Source organism: Sceloporus undulatus, chromosome 2 (genome assembly GCF_019175285.1).
Source record: "Sceloporus undulatus isolate JIND9_A2432 ecotype Alabama chromosome 2, SceUnd_v1.1, whole genome shotgun sequence".
Classification (NCBI taxonomy): domain Eukaryota; kingdom Metazoa; phylum Chordata; class Lepidosauria; order Squamata; family Phrynosomatidae; genus Sceloporus; species Sceloporus undulatus.
Genome location: NC_056523.1, coordinates 73,312,013 through 73,330,286, shown reverse-complemented (window position 1 = coordinate 73,330,286; position 18,274 = coordinate 73,312,013). Strand labels below are relative to the sequence as shown.

Genomic DNA, 18,274 nt, shown 5'->3' with positions numbered 1-18,274 from the left:
TTTTGGCATGTACCTATACTGTGACAGATACAGATCAACTTTTGTCTTTCTCCACATCTGGACATGCACTAGTCCAGGGCCATTCAGTTACTGGAGCAAGATTTGCTTCTATGTAGTCTAATATTTGCTATGATCTTCATATCTTTTTAAAGGGGGAGATAGATGGGGGGAGGCTATAATGCTTATTAAGGGGGCAGTAAGCACAGATTAAGTAACCATTTTATCTCACCTTTGTGGGCTGGGAGCATGTGGGATTTTTCCTTATGCTTCAAAGCTGCCATCTGAATAGAACTGAGGAAATAGCTAGGGAGAATCCAACACAGGTAATACGCTCTATTACAACACTATTCCAAAGAGATGAAAACAAGACTCCGTAAGAGACAAAATTAACCATGATATAATGGAAACAACTGCATTGTAGTCATACAAGCAAACACATAAATGCATAATGCAAAATGCCATTCAAAACTGTATACAGTATTCCAAACAGTTATACGGACGGTATAAAGCAAAATCCATGTATAAGATGTCTGTGTTTGCACTGGCATGCCTGGTTCCTTTTCATGTCACAGTGAGTTTCTGTGCTACATTTTGTCCATTTATAGTAAGTGTCTCAAAGAGGAGTATGCAACTTATTTGGTGTTTCTGTGTTTTTCTTGTGAAAGGGTAGGTTGAAATAGGCAGAATTGAAGATGTTTGGCATGTTACCTAAACTTTGGTGATTATGTCTATGAATGGCCTACAAAATAAGTTTGGAATTTTGGTCCTTCACCATGTAAAGAAATGTGAACCATCTGATCAATTAGTCATGCGATTTGTTTATCTGGATGATATTTAGAAAGTGTCTAATAGTTGATTTTGTACAATGCTATTCTTCTGCTGTCATTTCAGACAAGTCCCATGAAGCAGTGTTCAACAGTGATCTTGTTCAACATGGTGAAGATGGGGAATGGCAGCGCTCTACTTCAACTACCTCATCTCAGAGTGAACAGGCAGAGAAAGTGTTGCAGAACCAGCACAAGAGCCTGGCCTCTGAGGACACCAAAAAGAAGAGGGCTCAGAAACCTTCTCACATGAGGAGGAATATAAGGTGAATAGTAACTTTAAAAAAACAATTATGATTTGAATTTTTGGAGGATTTCATCATTATTGCCAGTTACTAATAACATGTTTCGTTTGAAACCTCTTTGATCCATATGCATGATTCTGTGTTCAGGAGAGGTTAATTAACTATGCTACTTAATAAAAGTTACTATTAGAAATTTTTAAATTTAGTTTTACATGTGAGAACAAATGAATGAAGAAGAAAGAGCATCAATAAGAACCTATCACTTTAACAGTTTAATTTTCCCATTTTCCTTCAGGTCAAATGTGTAACCCACAAACAAGAAATATTCTAGATAGCAGTAGGAGACATTAGGCCTATGGGTCCTATTTGATACACTAAAGTGGTGTTCAGGGGAGTGCAACTGCCATCAGCCCTAGCCAGCATAGCCAATATCAAGTGATGGTAGGAGTCCAACAATATCTGGAGTGCCACACATTCGATATTAATTCCATGAATCTTGCACTGCTTTTTGTTTTGTATGACTGGTGCATAGGTGAATTTTCAGTCAATGGTAACATGAGACTGTTTGGCCAGTTGCAGCACTGGGTTCTGTATATCCCTGTTCTAGAAAACCTTTGATAATTTTTGCAACTCCTAAGTAGTGTGGCACTGGACTTTCCTCCAAATACAATACCAGCTTCAATATATTACCCTTCTGTCATCATCATCATCATCATCATCATCATCATCATCTTATACTTTCTACTTTTTTGAAACCTGAAGGTGTGTGTGTATTGTAAGCCATTTCTTTTTTATGCTGGCCTGTATATATACGTTGCCTTAAGTTGTTGTCATCGTCATCATAATCATCCATTTTATTTCTTACTCGCCTCTCCCCAAGGCTTGAGGAGCCCTGGTGGCACAGTGATTAAATGTCTGTACTGTAGCCACCCACTAACATACCACAAGGCTGTGAGTTCAATCTCTTCCAAGATCACTAAAATGAGTACGCAGCTTGTGCCTATTATAAACTGCTTAGGGAGTGCTTAAGTCCGATAAAAGGTATAGAAATGTACTTACTATTGCTATTGCTATATATTAAAGCCTATAAAACCATGTAAACGCATTAAGTTAAAATGCAATAGTACTGGGCAATGCTTACAAGCACAATGTTGATTACTCTTCTTTTCTGGTTCTTAGCAAAATATTCTTAATATCTTGAGAGCACACCGTATTAACCTGTCACACCAGCCCCCTTCCCTTGCTCTGTAGCTACAAAAGTGAATTGTCTCAGTTGAAATCCCAAATATGGTATTTTCATAACTTTCTGTATCTTGTTATTTTCTGCTTGAAAAAGCTATGAACCCTTTTTCCTCTTGATGAAAACAAACTAATTGTTGGGAGTAACATATTTTCTGTTTGTACATTTAGAAAGCTGCTGCGGGAGGACCAGCTAGAAGCTGTGACAAAAGCAGCCCAGCAGGAAGAACTGGAAAGAAGGAAACGGCTTGAGCAGCAAAGGAAGGATTATCAAGCCAGCATCCCTACAGTACCCCTAGAGTTTCTCCCAGGTAAACAATACACAAACCAATGAACCAAAACCTCACTGAAAATCTGAAAATCAGATGATAATGCTGTTTCTTTCAGTATTGCCATTATGCTTTGTTCAAGATCCTACATCTACTCATACCTCTAAAAGGGCAGTTCTACATCATTGTGCTGCTGGGAAGAAGGGCTGCTGCTGCTGTCTTTTACTGGTGGCGATGTAATTCAGGCCATGGAGAAGCAGCTGGCCCCAGCTCTGTCAAGAGGGAAGAAATGAGGGTTCACTCTCATGTGGAATGCACCTGCCTTTTCCTTCCACTGGGAGCCAAGAGCAGCTGGATCTTCAGGGTCAGAAGCATTTCCTCCTTCCTTCCCATCCCCACCAATGTGACAGCAGCAGAAACCTTCCCTTGACTTGACAGTTGCTGGGCAGTGGGTGGCTTTTGGATGGAGTACAAGGGCAAGAGAATAACCCTCTGTGCCCTATTCAGAAAGGGACTTGATGTACAGATAAACTACACTTAGGTCCAAAACACACTGCAGAAGTAATCCAGTTTGAAACCACTTTAATAGTCCTGGCTTTGTGCTAGGGAATTCTGGGAACTGACAGAGAAGGCTAGATGCCACATGAAACTACAGTTTCCAGAATTCCTTAGCATTGAGTCAGGACAGTTAAAGTGGTCTGAAATTGGATTATTTCTGCAGTGTGTTTTGGACCTTACTAGCAATTAAATCACTAACAGGATGCTGGTCTATGCTTGCTTTGTCATGCCTCTTAATAAACAGAATTGAGTATCGGTTAAGGGGCAAAAAAGAAAGTTAAAACAATAACTCTTTTTAGTTAACTGCTGGAGCTGAGTAGTGGAGATGAACCTTGTTATACAACAGTTTGTTCTTTAAAAAAATCTCTGGATTAAATCTGCCCATTCCTCATATACAGTGGCATTTATAAGACTACATTGTAATTTGTTTTTGTTCAACTTAAATGTCAAAACATCATTTTATTAATTTACTCTTTTATTACAACAATGTAGATGGTAGCACTGTAGGTATTTATTACACTTTTCTTTTTCAGGTTTTTGTTTTGTTTTGTTTTGTTATGAAGCAGGCTCTTCAAATGTATGTGTACTACAACAATGTCAAGAATAAAAATAGTGTTCATAGAAGAAATTGTTTTTGTTAGTAAAAGTAACTGGTGAAGATTTAGTAAAAAATATAAGAAAATCTATAGCTCTTATTCTTATAGTCTCTGTGTGTATACAAACACACATGCACACACACACATACATAGCTAATTTATGGATCAACATAAAGTTGTTTAAACCACTGTCCTATAGACAACTCTGGTCTTATTTTTACAACTACAGTACTTTAGTGGCTAATATATTGCCCACCAGCAGTATCTGATATAATGGGAAACTATGGCTTTCATTCTGTGTGAATGAGCTGTAGCAAGCCAGGTGGCTAGTGTGCTTACCCCTCTATTGTATCATTCACAAAGAGAATGTTATCCAATTCTTGGTGATTCCCCTAGGTGCCAGTCCCTGACCTCCCCCCTCCATGTCACAACTGTCTTTTGGAAGGTGTTCCATCTTCCTGGTGTAGCTTTCTGTGGGCTACAGTGAGGCTGCTGAAGGAATTGGGAGAATCCATTTTTCCACTGGTGATGCTCAGGATTTAAGCTATATGCAGTTGCTACACTGAGAAATATAGTCTGTCTTGACTTACAACTAGTTTATTGGTCAGCTGATCTATTACAAGTCTTTCCCCCATTTTTAAACATATTTGTTTTTAATTTTATGAAACGTTTTGATCAAGATCATTTATTATTCATTACAAGATAATTTTGTATGATTTTAAAGTTTATCAGTAATTGTAAAAACTCCATTACCTCAAAACATAGCATTTTGGTTTGTAATGGTAGATTTCCCTACTCTTAAATGAGTGTTTGGGATGGCAGTGAAGGAGTACAGACACTGTATTCTCTTTTCTCTATTAACAAAACCAACTCTGCAAGAAACTGTGAAAGATAAGCTGATCAATTCTGTGAAGCAGTATGATTTCTATTCCATGTATTGTGCCATGCTTAAAAGAGATGAGATGCATAAAGACCTGGGGAAAATAATCAAGAATAAAAATCCTAAATATCCCAGGGCCCACATTTTTTGCTTGGCCTTGATAGACCAGTGCTTGTGAGATCACACAGGAGAGGTATCCTGTTCCCTTCCTTAGCTATGTTTAAATTTGTAGGCAAGGAAAAATATGGGAGTGGGGGCCTTGTCATTTTGGCCTTATGATTCCAATTCCAAGGTATTCCTAGTGCCTCATCAGCAGTCAAGCAATAATAACAGCTAGAAAAGTTTCTTTTATGTCCTTTCTTCAAAATGAAAATGACATTTAAAGTATTCTGTGGAAGTATGAGCTTATTGTTCATCTTTCATGACAGGAAAAAACCAGTATGCTACAGGACTGGAGGAAAATCTCTATCATAAACTAAAGAATAGTTTTTGGTTGTTCTTTTCCCCAATAGAACTCATGATAAAACTTGCTCATCGGCTTCAGGTTTCAAGTGGCTTGGTAAATGTCACATAAGTGGCATTACTTGGATACCATTTATACCCTACACTCTAGAAGATCAATATGCATATATTGATTTTTAGGAAAGGGGAGACAGAATGAGGATTAACTCTTGACAATGAAAGTGAATGAAAACAGTCTGTATTTTGTTTAATAATATTTCACTCAGTAGAGGAACAAATCTGCAATGTTATAAATAATTTTATTATTATAAATATTAATTTTCATATATTTATTACAGTGCATACATTTATACTGTTCCAGCTGTTATATTACAGGACAATATACATATTGCTTTAAATTGATATTTTTTAGCACATAAGTGCATGGATAAAGAAGTATAGCACCTATACATGCTGCTGTTATCATAGCAAATAAAGTTAATATGCCATAAGATCAGAAGTAAAAGGTATATTCATTTCTTTGTGGTATTAAATTTAGGAAAGCCTAAAATTAGTTACCTTGAATTTTAATTTTGAGCAAAAGATGGGATATAAAAACCAACAACAAGAACAATAATAATAAAATTGATTTATATACCGCTATTCCAAGGATCACAGCGGTGAACAATAAAAGATAAAACAGTTAAAACAACACGAGCCCCAACCCCCCCCAACAAAATTACACAGTTAACAACAATTAGCAGTCAACAACAATAAAAAAACCAACAGCAATAATGATACAGTCAGCCCTTCTTATACATGGATTTTTTAATACACAGACTCAAACATATATGGTTTGAAAATGTTAAAAAAAGTATACATTTCAAATATCTAACCTTGATTTTCTATTTTTTATAAGGGACATCATTTTGCTATGTCATTATATTTAATGGGACTTGAGCATTCAGAGATTTTGTTATCCACAGGGGCTCTTGGAACCAAACCCCAGCATATAACAAGGGCCCACTGTAATTCTTAAGTAAGGTGAAACCATCAATTTTGGAAGTAATCCAGAGGTTGAAAGGGTTATTTGATTTTGTCGATGTTTTCTCATCCTCCTGTGTTTAGCATTAACCCCTGTTTATTGTTTGTTGTAGAGGAGATTGCTTTAAGAACAGCAGAGGTTGCTCAGCTTCCCCCTCAAGTATTAGCTGAAGAAGTCATCTGCCTAGACAGCACCAGCAGCGGTAGTGAGGATGACTCGAAGGGAAGGCTCCATAGCATTAAAGATGGTAAGAATGGATGGGAATTTCTTTGATAACCCAGCACTGTGGTCTGCAGCACCTTTGGATCTCAAGTTTTCACAATAAAGTATAATTTTATGAACATATAATTTAGAATGTATTGCTCTAATGAAGCCTTATTTTGGTCATTTTATTCAAGTTTTCTTTCATGTCAAAAGGTAATTTTTTTAAGGATGAGCTGCTTTAGCTATGGTTTTATAATGAAAGTGTGTCAGGGAGAATAAATATTCTGTGTGTGTGTATGTGTAGTATTTCTGTTTCATTGGATTTTAATTTTTTTAAAAAAAAATCAGGACTGATGTCTTTCTTAACATGATTCTCATTTAAAGAAAACAGTTAAGATAAAATCTTATCACATACATGCTAGCTTACAGTCTCATAAAAATAAAATAATGCCATTGTCACATTTGCATACAGTCTCAAACGTGAAAAGGGTTTTTTAAGCAAAGATTTTTTTTAAAAAGGAAACAGAGGAGGCCAAATGGTGTAAGCTAGGGTCGGCAACTATGTAAGAGTGTGCGTGCGTGTGTGTGTGGGGGGGGGGATATTTTTCCTGGACATGTCTGTTGGGCTGCACTGGTACAATTTGGTGCACCTGACATGACATGATGTCACATCTGCCTGCCATTTTGGCTGATTTCTTTTAGCGTGGGGTTTTTTTTTAGGTCTGGGTGGCTTTGAGGGGTTAGGGCTGCATTTTAGAGTGGTTTTGGACAGTTTAGAATAGTTCCTGGGCAAAGAAATTACCTGAAAGCAGACCCAAAATTGTTGTTCATTTTTTTAGGGTCTGGGGGCTCTTAGAGGCCCCAAGGGCCACATTTCAGCAGCCCAGTCTAAACTCTTGCCTTTGAGCACCGAGTTCAAGACCCACCATCATCTCTAACCATATGGCTCCCTAGTGCCTCCTCTCTCTACTGTTCTGGTGGAGACAGTCCCAGATATGTAAAAAACGTAGATGGTCATCAATGGTTAAATGAATGCTGTATAAGTAGGGATGTATGTTTTAAGGACAACCATCACCACGATAGCAAGTATGAAACAAGATTAATACTAAATCCAGTACTCAATCCCAGCTACAGTAGATCTGTTTTATGAATAGAACTTGTCTAAGTATTCACTAAGTTTCTGTTGCTTGCATTGGTCTGCTCTATTTGAGACTGACAATTGGATTTAGCTTTAAATGTGGGATATTTGCTTCTTAGTGTTCCTATAATGGATTGGTGCAGAATCCATAGCATTACGTGGATAATAAGTATATTTTGTATTTCTGTTTTCTGAATTAATAAAAAGAAAGTTACCTGAAAATCTTTGCAAACTATACACTCTTAGGCCAGAAACAGATGGGCCATATAAAGCGGTTTGCAGCCGCTTCAGGTATGTGGCATTTACGTGACACATGCCCCCAAAGTGTCCGAAAACCATTCAGGACCATGGTGGTAGCCCGCTTCAGGAGCAGGCTGTCTGGTTGCTGCAGTCCCCGTCCGATCAGGGCTGGAGCGGCTTCTAGCCACTCCTTATTGCCGATCTGCTTCACCCCTTAGATGTTGTAATCTGCTTTACTGAGGTATAAATTAATATATAGCAATCATGAGATTTTCAGAGTTCAAAAAGATTGGGAGAAGTATCAGGTGAAACTTGATTTAAAGTAGTGGTTTGAATCAGTAATACTCTTGGTGATGTAAATCATGATTTAAAACAATAATGTAAATCAATCCCTTCAGTGTGATTGCTGTGTATATATTTGAGACTGCTGTTTTGCTACAAAGTAATTGCTAACTATAAACCCATATAAACATATAAATTCATTTTTGTCCATATGCATAGTATATTATATGCTTATAAACTGGTCATGTAAACAATGCTCATGTTTTTGTGCGTATAAAATTCACATGTGCTCAGGTCTTCATTTTCTTTTTCTTTTTTGCAGTCTTTATTTTGTACTGAAGGGAAGCATTAGTGAGAATGTTTGGATGATGAAGTAATATCAATATCATTCATATTAATACAAGCATTTGTTAGTAACTGAATATTAAACTAAATATGTTAGTATGATTACACTCTCCCCTCCCAAATATCTTTTACTTTTCCTGACTTTCTACAATATATTCCTATGTATGAAGCACAGGAATATATAATTTTTTTAATTTTTATTTTATTTTTTTACATTTTTGTTGAGGTAAAACATGATTGGCTGTATAATCTCCCACATCTGTTTGTTTTATAGAAGTTATAGAGTTAAGTTCAGGAGAAGATGAAGCCCTCCAGATTGTAGACAGCAGTGATTCTGGCAATGAAGGGGATGAAGATGGTACTGAAGAGAGCAGTGGTGCCCACGTGAATGATGCTTTAAATCAGTTGGATGCTTCGGGGCAAGTAATAGTCAACATCAACCATCCACCAAATGAAGAGGACATTTATTTGGCTCCTCAACTTGCACGGGCAGTAAAGCCTCACCAGGTACTGGAGATTTGGAGGGTAGGCTCAGAAGGATTTCAGCAACTTTCCTTTTGGAAGTTATTATTTGATGTAATGTTGATTCATACACCAATTCAGGTTATCTGAGTGAATGTACCCTCCCATATAAGCCTGCCTGTGTTTTAAGATCTTCTGAGGAGGTCCATCTCTCTTTCCACCACCTTCACATAGAAACAGGGAAGAGAGCCTTCTTATTTGCTATCTGTTTGTTTGTTTCTTTGTTTGTAGATTGGTGGCATCCGCTTCCTATATGATAATCTGGTGGAGTCTTTGGAGAGATTTAAAACCAGCAGTGGGTTTGGCTGTATCTTAGCTCATAGCATGGGACTTGGCAAGACCGTCCAGGTCATTTCTTTTTTGGATGTACTCTTCCGGCATATTGAGGCAAAGACTGTACTAGCCATTGTACCTGTAAGTAGTCCGAGTGAAAGTGTTTATGTTGTTCATTCAGTTTGTGTGGGGTGCTGAAGACAGTAAGCAAACTTGTAAGCAAAGTCTGACATGTTTTGATTTGTATTTTTAGCCATTTAGTTCTTCCAGTCCTGGGGGATTGCTCAGAAGTGGTCATACTGTTGTTGCTGAGAAGTAGATGTGCTTCGATACCTTGTGATCTTCTTTGTCTCTCCCCCCCCCCCACCCCTCATTTACTTGAGGATGAGCTAGAATATTTTTTGGACTCTGGAGCAGATTCATTGTGAAACATATAACTAATTGATGTGTCCCATTCTTTCATACTCCTACATTTTTCTTATAGGTAAATACTCTTCAAAACTGGTTAGCTGAATTCAACATGTGGCTTCCAGCACCAGAAGCCCTTCCGGCTGATTATGACCCAAAAGAAATTCAGCCACGCACATTCAAAGTCCATATCTTGAATGATGAACACAAGTAAGTAAGAATGAAAACCTGTGCAACTGCTGCTCCTATTGTTGTCATTGTAATGTTCAGCCTTCTGATCCTGAAAGGGAGCAGATATCCCTACATGTGAAAAAACAATAAATATAGCAGCTAAAGTTGACAAGAAGTTACCATTTATAAAACAACCCTCCTAGCTTGCTACTTTAAAAGTTTTCTTAAAGTGATATGTTCTTAGTTGCTCCCTAAAGGCTAAAAGGGTGGGGCAGATGGGCTTTCCTGGAGCTCTTCAAATGAATTTAGCATAAAGTTCACAGATGTCCTGCACTGGCACTTCTTAGCCTACCCAGAAATTAATGGAAGCCAACCGTGTTGCTTCAGTGCCAGTCCAGTACACTTGCTAAGAATAGCCCTGTTCTGTTATAGGCTGGCGGCACACATGGCTACAATAAGGTTGGCTAGAATAAGGTTTTGCTCTTTCCCAGCTCAGGCCTCTTTATTGTATAATTTCCTGCAGGCATGCTGCTGCAACCCAGCACCAAAAGTTTGTGTTCCTCCAGCCCTCCATCACCATACTCCCAGTGCTGATGCTGCTAAAAAAAAACCCCATACTTTCAGCTAGACAGGATGAGAAGGAAAAAAGAGGCTGGAGGCATAAAAAGCCTTTGTAAAAAGGAGCTTCACTCTCCAAGGCTTTGTTAATTTAGGTATGTCTGTATAGTAGACTTGAAACAAGACTTAAAGTTACATTCATTTTGTTGATGGAATGACAGTGAGGAGATTAAATCATCTGTCTTCCCCTTGGGTAGGCATTATCCAAGCTTCTCTGTACTTGTTGGGAGTCATTTTCAGTTCTGTTACTTGAGAGTGTTAAACTTGTCACATATCTGTTCTGTTAAATGTGGAAGAGTCTAGTGCTAATTTGCTCCAAATCCTGAATATCTGTGACACTGTGCATTAATCAAATTAATTACCAGTTGTGATATGTACCTGTTGATTTTTTATGCTAACATAACTATAACACTGAAGAAAAGATCTGAAAGGCGGGATACAGACCACCCCTTTGGGGCGGCCTGCACTCGCCCCTTTCCCCGCCGGATTGGGGTCTAAGCAGCCACAGCAGCAGCCCCGGAGGCCCCGATCCGCTGCTTTTCCAGGCCTCGGGGAAGTGGCCAAATGCCGCTTCCCCCCGGCCTGGAAAGGGGTGTCCTTGGGGCTTTATGCCCCAGGACACCCCAGGGAGCCACTTCTGGGAGAGAAAGGGGCTGCTCAGCTCCTTTCTCCCCGGCTTCGTTCCCGCAGCCGTTTGGTGGCTGCGAGAACGCGGTGCTTCACAGGAACTCCATTTCGGAGCTCCTTCTGGCGCCACAAATAGGGCGCCCTATGCGCCCTGTAATGGCGCGAGCACATCACGGCTGCACTGCCCAGCCGTCACATCAAAATGGTGGCGGCCATCTGTACAGGGCGCCACCATTTTGACGTAGGGAGTACGTGCTAGGGTTAGGGAATGTCTGTAAAGGACACTTCGAGGCAACCCTAGCACGTACTCGGTACCTGCAAAAAGGCCCGTCTGGAGAGGGCCAAAGTGTAACATCAGCTTTTGCAAAGGGGCTGCAGTGACTGTACATATTCTTTCTTCTTCCCAGCAATTAATTGTGTTAATAGTTAACATACCAAATCAGCACCACTCTAACAGCTAATGGAATAGAAGAAGTGAAGATTTCCACCTTGCATTGACTAGGGAGAAAATAGGTCAAATTATAGTCCTGTTAGTGTTTGCATACTTAGGCCTTTTTCCCTAAGCCTTTTATGGCCATATGGCTCTGACCTTTTTCTTTTGTTATGTTTTGTCCTGTCCTGACCAATCTTGACCAAATGGACCTTATCCCTATATGTTAATGATACTTCATGATTGAATTATTTTCCGCTTTACGGTGACAACACTTGGGAATCTTGTTTTAGCATGAATTTATTGGGTTGAGTTCACCTCTTTCAGAAGCACAATCTCATTTGTGTATTTTGTTTTGTTATGTTTCTTTAAAGGACAACAGCAGCACGTGCCAAAGTGGTAACTGACTGGGTGACAGATGGTGGTGTGTTGCTGATGGGCTATGAGATGTACCGTCTCCTTTCACTGAAGAAATCCTTTGCTGCAGGAAGAAAGAAGAAAAGTAAAAAACAGACTGGCCCTGTCATCATTGACCTGGATGAAGAAGATCGTCAACAAGAGCTCTTAAAAGGTGAAGAGCTAGTGGTCTCCTCCAAAAAAAATGTTTTCATTTCAGTTTTAAGAGATACTGTTTTTGCTATGGTCTGCATCCACAGGGTTTGAAAAATGAAATTACAGCAGGATAACAGTGTCTGATGTTGTTCCTGATCACATAGCGCTCTGCCTGTGCAGTAGCTGGTCTGTAATCCATCCATTGGTCTAGCAATCCTTCTCACTGACAGGCAATACCTCCCAATCACACTGGTTTTACACTATTGAATTAGTGTGATAAGTTCCTCCCAATGCAGTTCCAATAGGCAGGAGGTCACATAGAATCATAGATGGTTCAAGCGGGTCTGATTCTGCTCATCTGCTCCTCCCCCCCCTCGCTATTCCCAAACAGGTTGCTTTTCTCCCCTCCCCCAATTGCTTTTCTTTTCTTTATTTTTTACTTAATGGATTGTCATGATTGTTCAATTACCTTACAAGTAAAGATAAATTAAAAGAAATGCAGACTGAAAGGCATGCTAGGAAGAGCATAGGACAGGAAGGCAGGCAGTGGAGGCTGGCATGCAGAAGACAGAGGCCAGGACAGAAGGAGCACCATGGCCATCTGGAAATGCTGTGTGATAATGACTATCCCTACCCGGTATGTTTGCGCTTCCTAAACTAATACAGTTGTGGTGATTTATGAGCCTGGTGTGATATAGTCTCAAGAGACATCTGTTTTTACTAATATTTGTACACAGGGCACAAGTCCCCTTAGAAATGTCTCTTTAGTTCTGCTAATAAGATGATTAACCAAGTAAGACAAAGTCTCCCTTTTCTTATGAAAGATATTTTGTCAGAGTGATATTTATATAGAACTAGGACTGAATGGCTGCTTTGCTGAGAGATTTTTATGTAATGTGTCTCTTTCTGTATGGATTTTATACTGATTGTTCCAAAAAGACTATACTAATTTTACTTTTTACTTTTGTTTTCCCTCTTTTGTGATATTTCATAGTGGTTATTTGAAATAAGCTTCACAGTACACATGTAGACCTATGAAAGAGAGTCAGTGTTATTCTGAAACCAATGTTCTCTATATAGAAGTATTAACCCTGAATTTTATTAATAGATTCTAAGCTTTCAAGTCTTCTCTTCCCAAATGTCTTGTTGCATTTTTGTCATTCTTTTAAATTTTTCCTATGAAATAAAGAACATTAGATGGCAGATTCCTTCATTCCTGCACCCCCTTCTCTCCTTTAGGAATTGAGAAGGCTTTATCCCGCCCTGGGCCAGATGTAGTCATCTGCGATGAGGGACACCGGATAAAGAATTGCCATGCAAGCACCTCTCAGGCCTTGAAGAACATCCGATCTCGACGGCGGGTGGTACTGACTGGCTACCCCTTGCAAAACAACCTAATCGAGTACTGGTGTATGGTGGACTTTGTCCGTCCTGACTTTCTTGGTACCCGGCAGGAGTTTAGTAACATGTTTGAGCGTCCCATCCTGAATGGACAATGTATTGACAGCACACCTCAGGATGTTCGTCTTATGAGGTATCGCAGTCATGTCCTGCATAGCCTACTGGAGGGGTTTGTACAAAGGTGAGGCTGCATCAGATTCCCACCTGTAGATTTTTTAACAAATCATGGCTTGAGTTATGTGCTTTTGGATAGTGGCTGGTCAAGTCAGTGAATTCGATTTCGGAGTCTGAAACTTTTTCACTGCAAGCTTAAAAACTGTTCTGGGTGTGCTGGAAGCCACTTTATTCACTGTGTCACAGAAATAGGGCTCTGTTTAGAAATACATTATTAAAAAGATTATCTTTGTTTTTTTTTAAAAAACAACAACAATCGCTCTGCAGTTAAACACACACAAGCTTTAAGGGATAACTACTATTTCCATAGGTGACTTGTCAGACTGATTAATTCATCTTATGAGTTGAAAACTAAGTCTTAGGAGTTCCGTTTCAGGTTGTGTGAGATGATGCAGTGTCCAGCCCACAAATGTCATCTTTAACATTATCATTCTGATATATGTTTGATTAAACCTAGCACCATATTGTGAATAGTCATGTATTTTTGTAACATTTTGCATTGGGGGCTATGCAGATATATTGTAATTACTGCAAGTTACCATATATACTTGACTATAGGTTGATCTCATGTATAAGAAAGAAGCAATCTATAAAATACTAATACTGAATAACACATTCCTATTAGTTCCTTAAAATATCCAATCATTAAATATTTATACAATCATAATCAGGGTGGAGCCTTAAGCATAGTCTCTTACTCTTATACTAAATCTGGTGGATAAGCCTGCCAGACGAGATCCGTCTTAAGTGTCTTCTTAAAGGCTTCTAAGGTGGTAATAAGACGGATCTCTTTGGCAGACTATTTCACAATTAGGGGCTGCGGCAGTAATGCTCTATGGGAAGTTGTGGTTAATTGAGTGTTATGGTATTCGAACAAATTCTTCCCGGATGTTCTAAGTGTGCAGGGCAGATTATGTAGGGAGAGGTGTTCCCGCAAGTAACTCGGGCCCGAGCCATGTAAGGCTTTAAAAGTAATAACCAACACCTTGTCTTGTGGCTGGAAGCTAAATTCTGTTTGGTTAACAACAAACTGACAGATGTCTTGTTATCTGCTAGGATAAAGCATTGTCAAATTGTGTAAAGCTCATTCTTGTAAACTTGTCAATAGTTCTGTTAATAACCTTAAGTAAATTAAAGTGACCTATGTTTTCTCTGTTCTTAACAGAACAGGAAAATGATGTTTTGCCCTAAAGTCCGTTGTAGAGGCTCTAGACAGTGAGGAGTCCCTCTCCTGACCTTTTCTATGTTGCTTCTGCAGGCGAGGGCATAATGTGCTGAAAATTCAACTTCCATCAAAGGAAGAACATGTTATTTTAGTGCGTTTGTCAAAGATCCAAAGAGCTCTTTACACTGAGTTCATGAACCGGTTTCGTGATGCAGGCAATAGTGGTTGGCTAGGACTAAACCCACTGAAAGCTTTCTGTGTCTGTTGTAAGGTACGTATAAATAAGCAAGGAGCAGGTTTTATTATCTGTTTACTTATTTATTGGATTTATACCTTACACTATATTTTTAAAACCATGATTAAAACAGCTAAAACACGTTTAAAATATAATTAATTACAATAAAAAAATTCTCTACAAATTGTGTGGAAAGGTCAGAACACCTATGTGAAGTTATTAGTGTTGTACCTTTGATTACGTTCTGTTTCTCTTGTGTAGTATATTATGTTTTGTCTTAATGATGGTCATGTAGAGCACAAGAGCAGTTTTGTTATGCTCCTATTAAGAAGTATTATCCATTTCCTGAATTGATTTTACCAGTTTGGCCTGTAATTTGGTTTGGAGTGTTTTTATTCCAGTACCTGGTAGCATGAGCTTCTGTAGACTTGCGCCTACGTCCTCAGATGCATTTGGTTAAATGCATTTTAGGAAGTAATCTGGAGCCTATGAAAGCTTGTGCTAACAACTAATATCATTCAGTTAGTCTCTAAGGTGCTGCAAGATCCCTTGGCAAACTGATTTTCCATACTAACACAGCTATGTATTTGAATTCTATTCCACTACTTTGTACTTGCCCACAGAATTATTAGTGACATGAGAAGATGTTAACAAACACACATGCAATATTCTTGCAAGAGAGATTTTTTTTAAAGATACAACAAATTTTCAAATAAAAACATTGTTATTTGGCTTTCTTTTCCTCTTAATGTCCTCACCCCTGTCCATGCACTCATTAAATAGATCACAAACTGTTTGGTGATGTTGATTCATCTATAGACTTGGGTAATGTGTCTTGTAGTACATCAAAGTTGAACAAATGTTTAAAGCATATTTTTCTCTGGATTACAGCCCATCTTGTTAATTTTTAAGATGCCATTTTAAAGATGTTGTTTTTTACAGTAATATAGTTGCTCGTTTGGAAATTACTGCTTGACACATTTGGTCCTTTGCATAGTGCAACTATGAAAAAGTTGTAGATTAGAGGTGGGCAACCATGGAAGATTAGGAGGCTGCATCCCACCACACCTGATCCTGCCAAAAGAAAATGCCCCCAAATGGCCTTTAGAGGACATACGAGCATGCCTAGATGGCATTTTGGAAACTTGAGGGACTCTAAACCTGGTGGAAATGCCCGCCACATCTTTTGGATGTCATTTGGGCAGCATAACAGGCCAAACAATTTTTTGAAAATCCTTTTGAAAAAATGTTTTGACTGCTTGGGAACCACATGCAGCCCACAGGCTGCAGCCTCCCCCTGTAGATAAATAACAACACTACTCTTAGGAGAGAGAAAAAAGATGTTTAATAAATGAAATTTTGAATTATTGGAGTAAGCTACCATCCTCTTTCAGATCTGGAATCATCCAGATGTACTGTATGAAGCACTGCAGAAGGAAAATTTGGCAAATGAGCAGGACCTGGATGTGGATGACCTTGGCACAGCTGGTACCAATTCACGCTGCCAGACACAGGGAATGAAAGGAAAAACTGAGAACAATGCTGTGGCCTCACCTGTTGGAGAGGCTACCAACAGCAAATTCATCCAGGGCATTGGCTTCAATCCCTTTCAGGAGAGAGCCAATCAGGTTGTAACATACGAGTGGGTGAGTACCGAAGTCCAGCCAGGGATTGCTTCTTCCTTTTATTTTGCAGCAGCCTACACACTGCTAGGTGTATGTGTTGTATCTGTGGTTTTCTTATGTCAACAAAACAGAGAATATTGGCAGTTTTCCTTCTCCCCTTCTGTCTTCTGGATGCCCTACAAGTCTGCTCCCCAAGGTAGAGGCTCTCTGAACAGTTAAAGGAGGAATGAGGAGAAGCAAAATTCCTGTTGTGTGCAAGTAGAAAATCACTCATGTAAACTGTTAGTTTTTCTGAAAATTCAGGTAATAGGGAGCCACTGTATCAGCACATTCAATCTATAGACTTGCAAACAAGCACTGATACCTGACATCACACATGGTAGTATATGTCCTTGTTCCCACCTAGAGAATTCATCTGTGGAAGAAAATTGTCTTATAGGAAGCCCCTCTGTGTGGCAATATTCTTATCCTTTGTCCCTTTCTCTCTTGTAAAGAGGCTCTTGACATTGTGGCATGCAAAGAAATGCTAGCATTTATGAGAGGATCTGGAATTATTTTATGTGAAGGATTTTTTTTTTAATGAAGGGTGCCCTCTTTAAACATGACCTACTGGATTGACTTAAGCCCATTATCCTGTTTCTGGTCTTGTTTGAGAAGAAAGAGGGTTGAACCTGTGGAGCTACAGAATAGTACATTTGGGAATTGTGATGTAGCCACAAGTACTTCTGTTCTTGTATTGAGTGTCCTGTTTTATCCACAGGCTAAAGACATCCTTTGTGATTACCAGACAGGAGTCTTGCAGAACTCACCGAAGATGGTATTGCTGTTTCATCTTGTGGAAGAAAGTGTGAAACTTGGAGACAAAATATTGGTTTTCAGGTAGGAGGCAATTACAATTCTGTGCATTTTGACTATGCTGTAGGGAAATGTAAAGCAGAGTAAATAAATTAATGCCATTGGCTCAGAATTAAACTATTTAAGAAATACTTCTTCAGGGAATGTTCTTAATTGAATTTCCATTTCTCAACTTGGAATACACTGGTGCCTCGGGTTACGAAATTAATTCGTTCCGCCATTCCTTTCGTAACCCGAAAATTTCGTAACCCGAAACACTTTTTCCATTGAAAATAACTAATGCGTTCTATGACCTCAGACTGAACCTGCAAGTCAAAACAAAGTTAGAATAGAGGCCTATTAAGCTAAGTACCCTACAATACAATGCAATACAAAGTTGCCTGAGGCACTAAAGAGCTTAAGAATGACTTGCAGGTCCATTCTAAAGGTTTGTAAAGGATAAAGAAAAAAAGTTTTTTTCTTATCTTTGCTGGTCCTGGCATCTCAGAGTGAGGCAGGAGGAGGAGGAGGAGGATGGGGGGCAGCCAAAATAGCCAAATTTAAACCCAGACAACCAATTTCACCAATTCAACCAATTTTAAAAAATTCAACCAATTTAAAAAAATTCAACCAATTTAACAAAGTTAACCATTTTAACAACAATTTTTTAAAAAAATTTGGTGTTTTTTTTTAAGGGTCATCAGCACCTTTGCCCTTCTTGGATGACGGTTCTCCCTCTTTTGTGAAGAACTGGTCCAAGGATGTCTGCTTTTGCCGGGCCTTAAGCAGGTTCCTAAAATGGCTAAGGCAGACATTATCAAAATGTGCAATGGCATGGCTGGTGAGCACCTTCTCAGGGTGATGCTTCTCAACATAAGAAGACACATTGTGGAATTGCCGCAAAATGTCTTTAATTTCTGCCGTTGGCAAAAA

The 18,274-nt window shown here is 39.0% G+C and overlaps 1 protein-coding gene across 7 annotated transcripts in view; it reads left to right on the top strand.

Annotated features, from left to right (window-relative positions):
• The window catches only part of RAD54L2 (RAD54 like 2), a 117,449-nt gene that overhangs the window by 50,080 nt on the left and 49,095 nt on the right, over positions 1 to 18,274 (top strand). For all 7 annotated transcript variants that reach the window (XR_006101817.1, XM_042448406.1, XM_042448405.1 and 4 more), the window contains 11 exons: positions 892 to 1,090; positions 2,480 to 2,619; positions 6,210 to 6,344; positions 8,581 to 8,813; positions 9,060 to 9,242; positions 9,586 to 9,719; positions 11,730 to 11,926; positions 13,147 to 13,489; positions 14,741 to 14,918; positions 16,277 to 16,528; positions 17,268 to 17,386. Coding sequence is in view for 6 of the 7 variants with exons in the window: in XM_042448406.1 (XP_042304340.1) it covers positions 892 to 1,090; positions 2,480 to 2,619; positions 6,210 to 6,344; positions 8,581 to 8,813; positions 9,060 to 9,242; positions 9,586 to 9,719; positions 11,730 to 11,926; positions 13,147 to 13,489; positions 14,741 to 14,918; positions 16,277 to 16,528; positions 17,268 to 17,386 (2,113 nt within the window). In the remaining variant the exon portion in view is untranslated. The remainder of the gene's footprint in view (positions 1 to 891; positions 1,091 to 2,479; positions 2,620 to 6,209; positions 6,345 to 8,580; positions 8,814 to 9,059; positions 9,243 to 9,585; positions 9,720 to 11,729; positions 11,927 to 13,146; positions 13,490 to 14,740; positions 14,919 to 16,276; positions 16,529 to 17,267; positions 17,387 to 18,274) is intronic.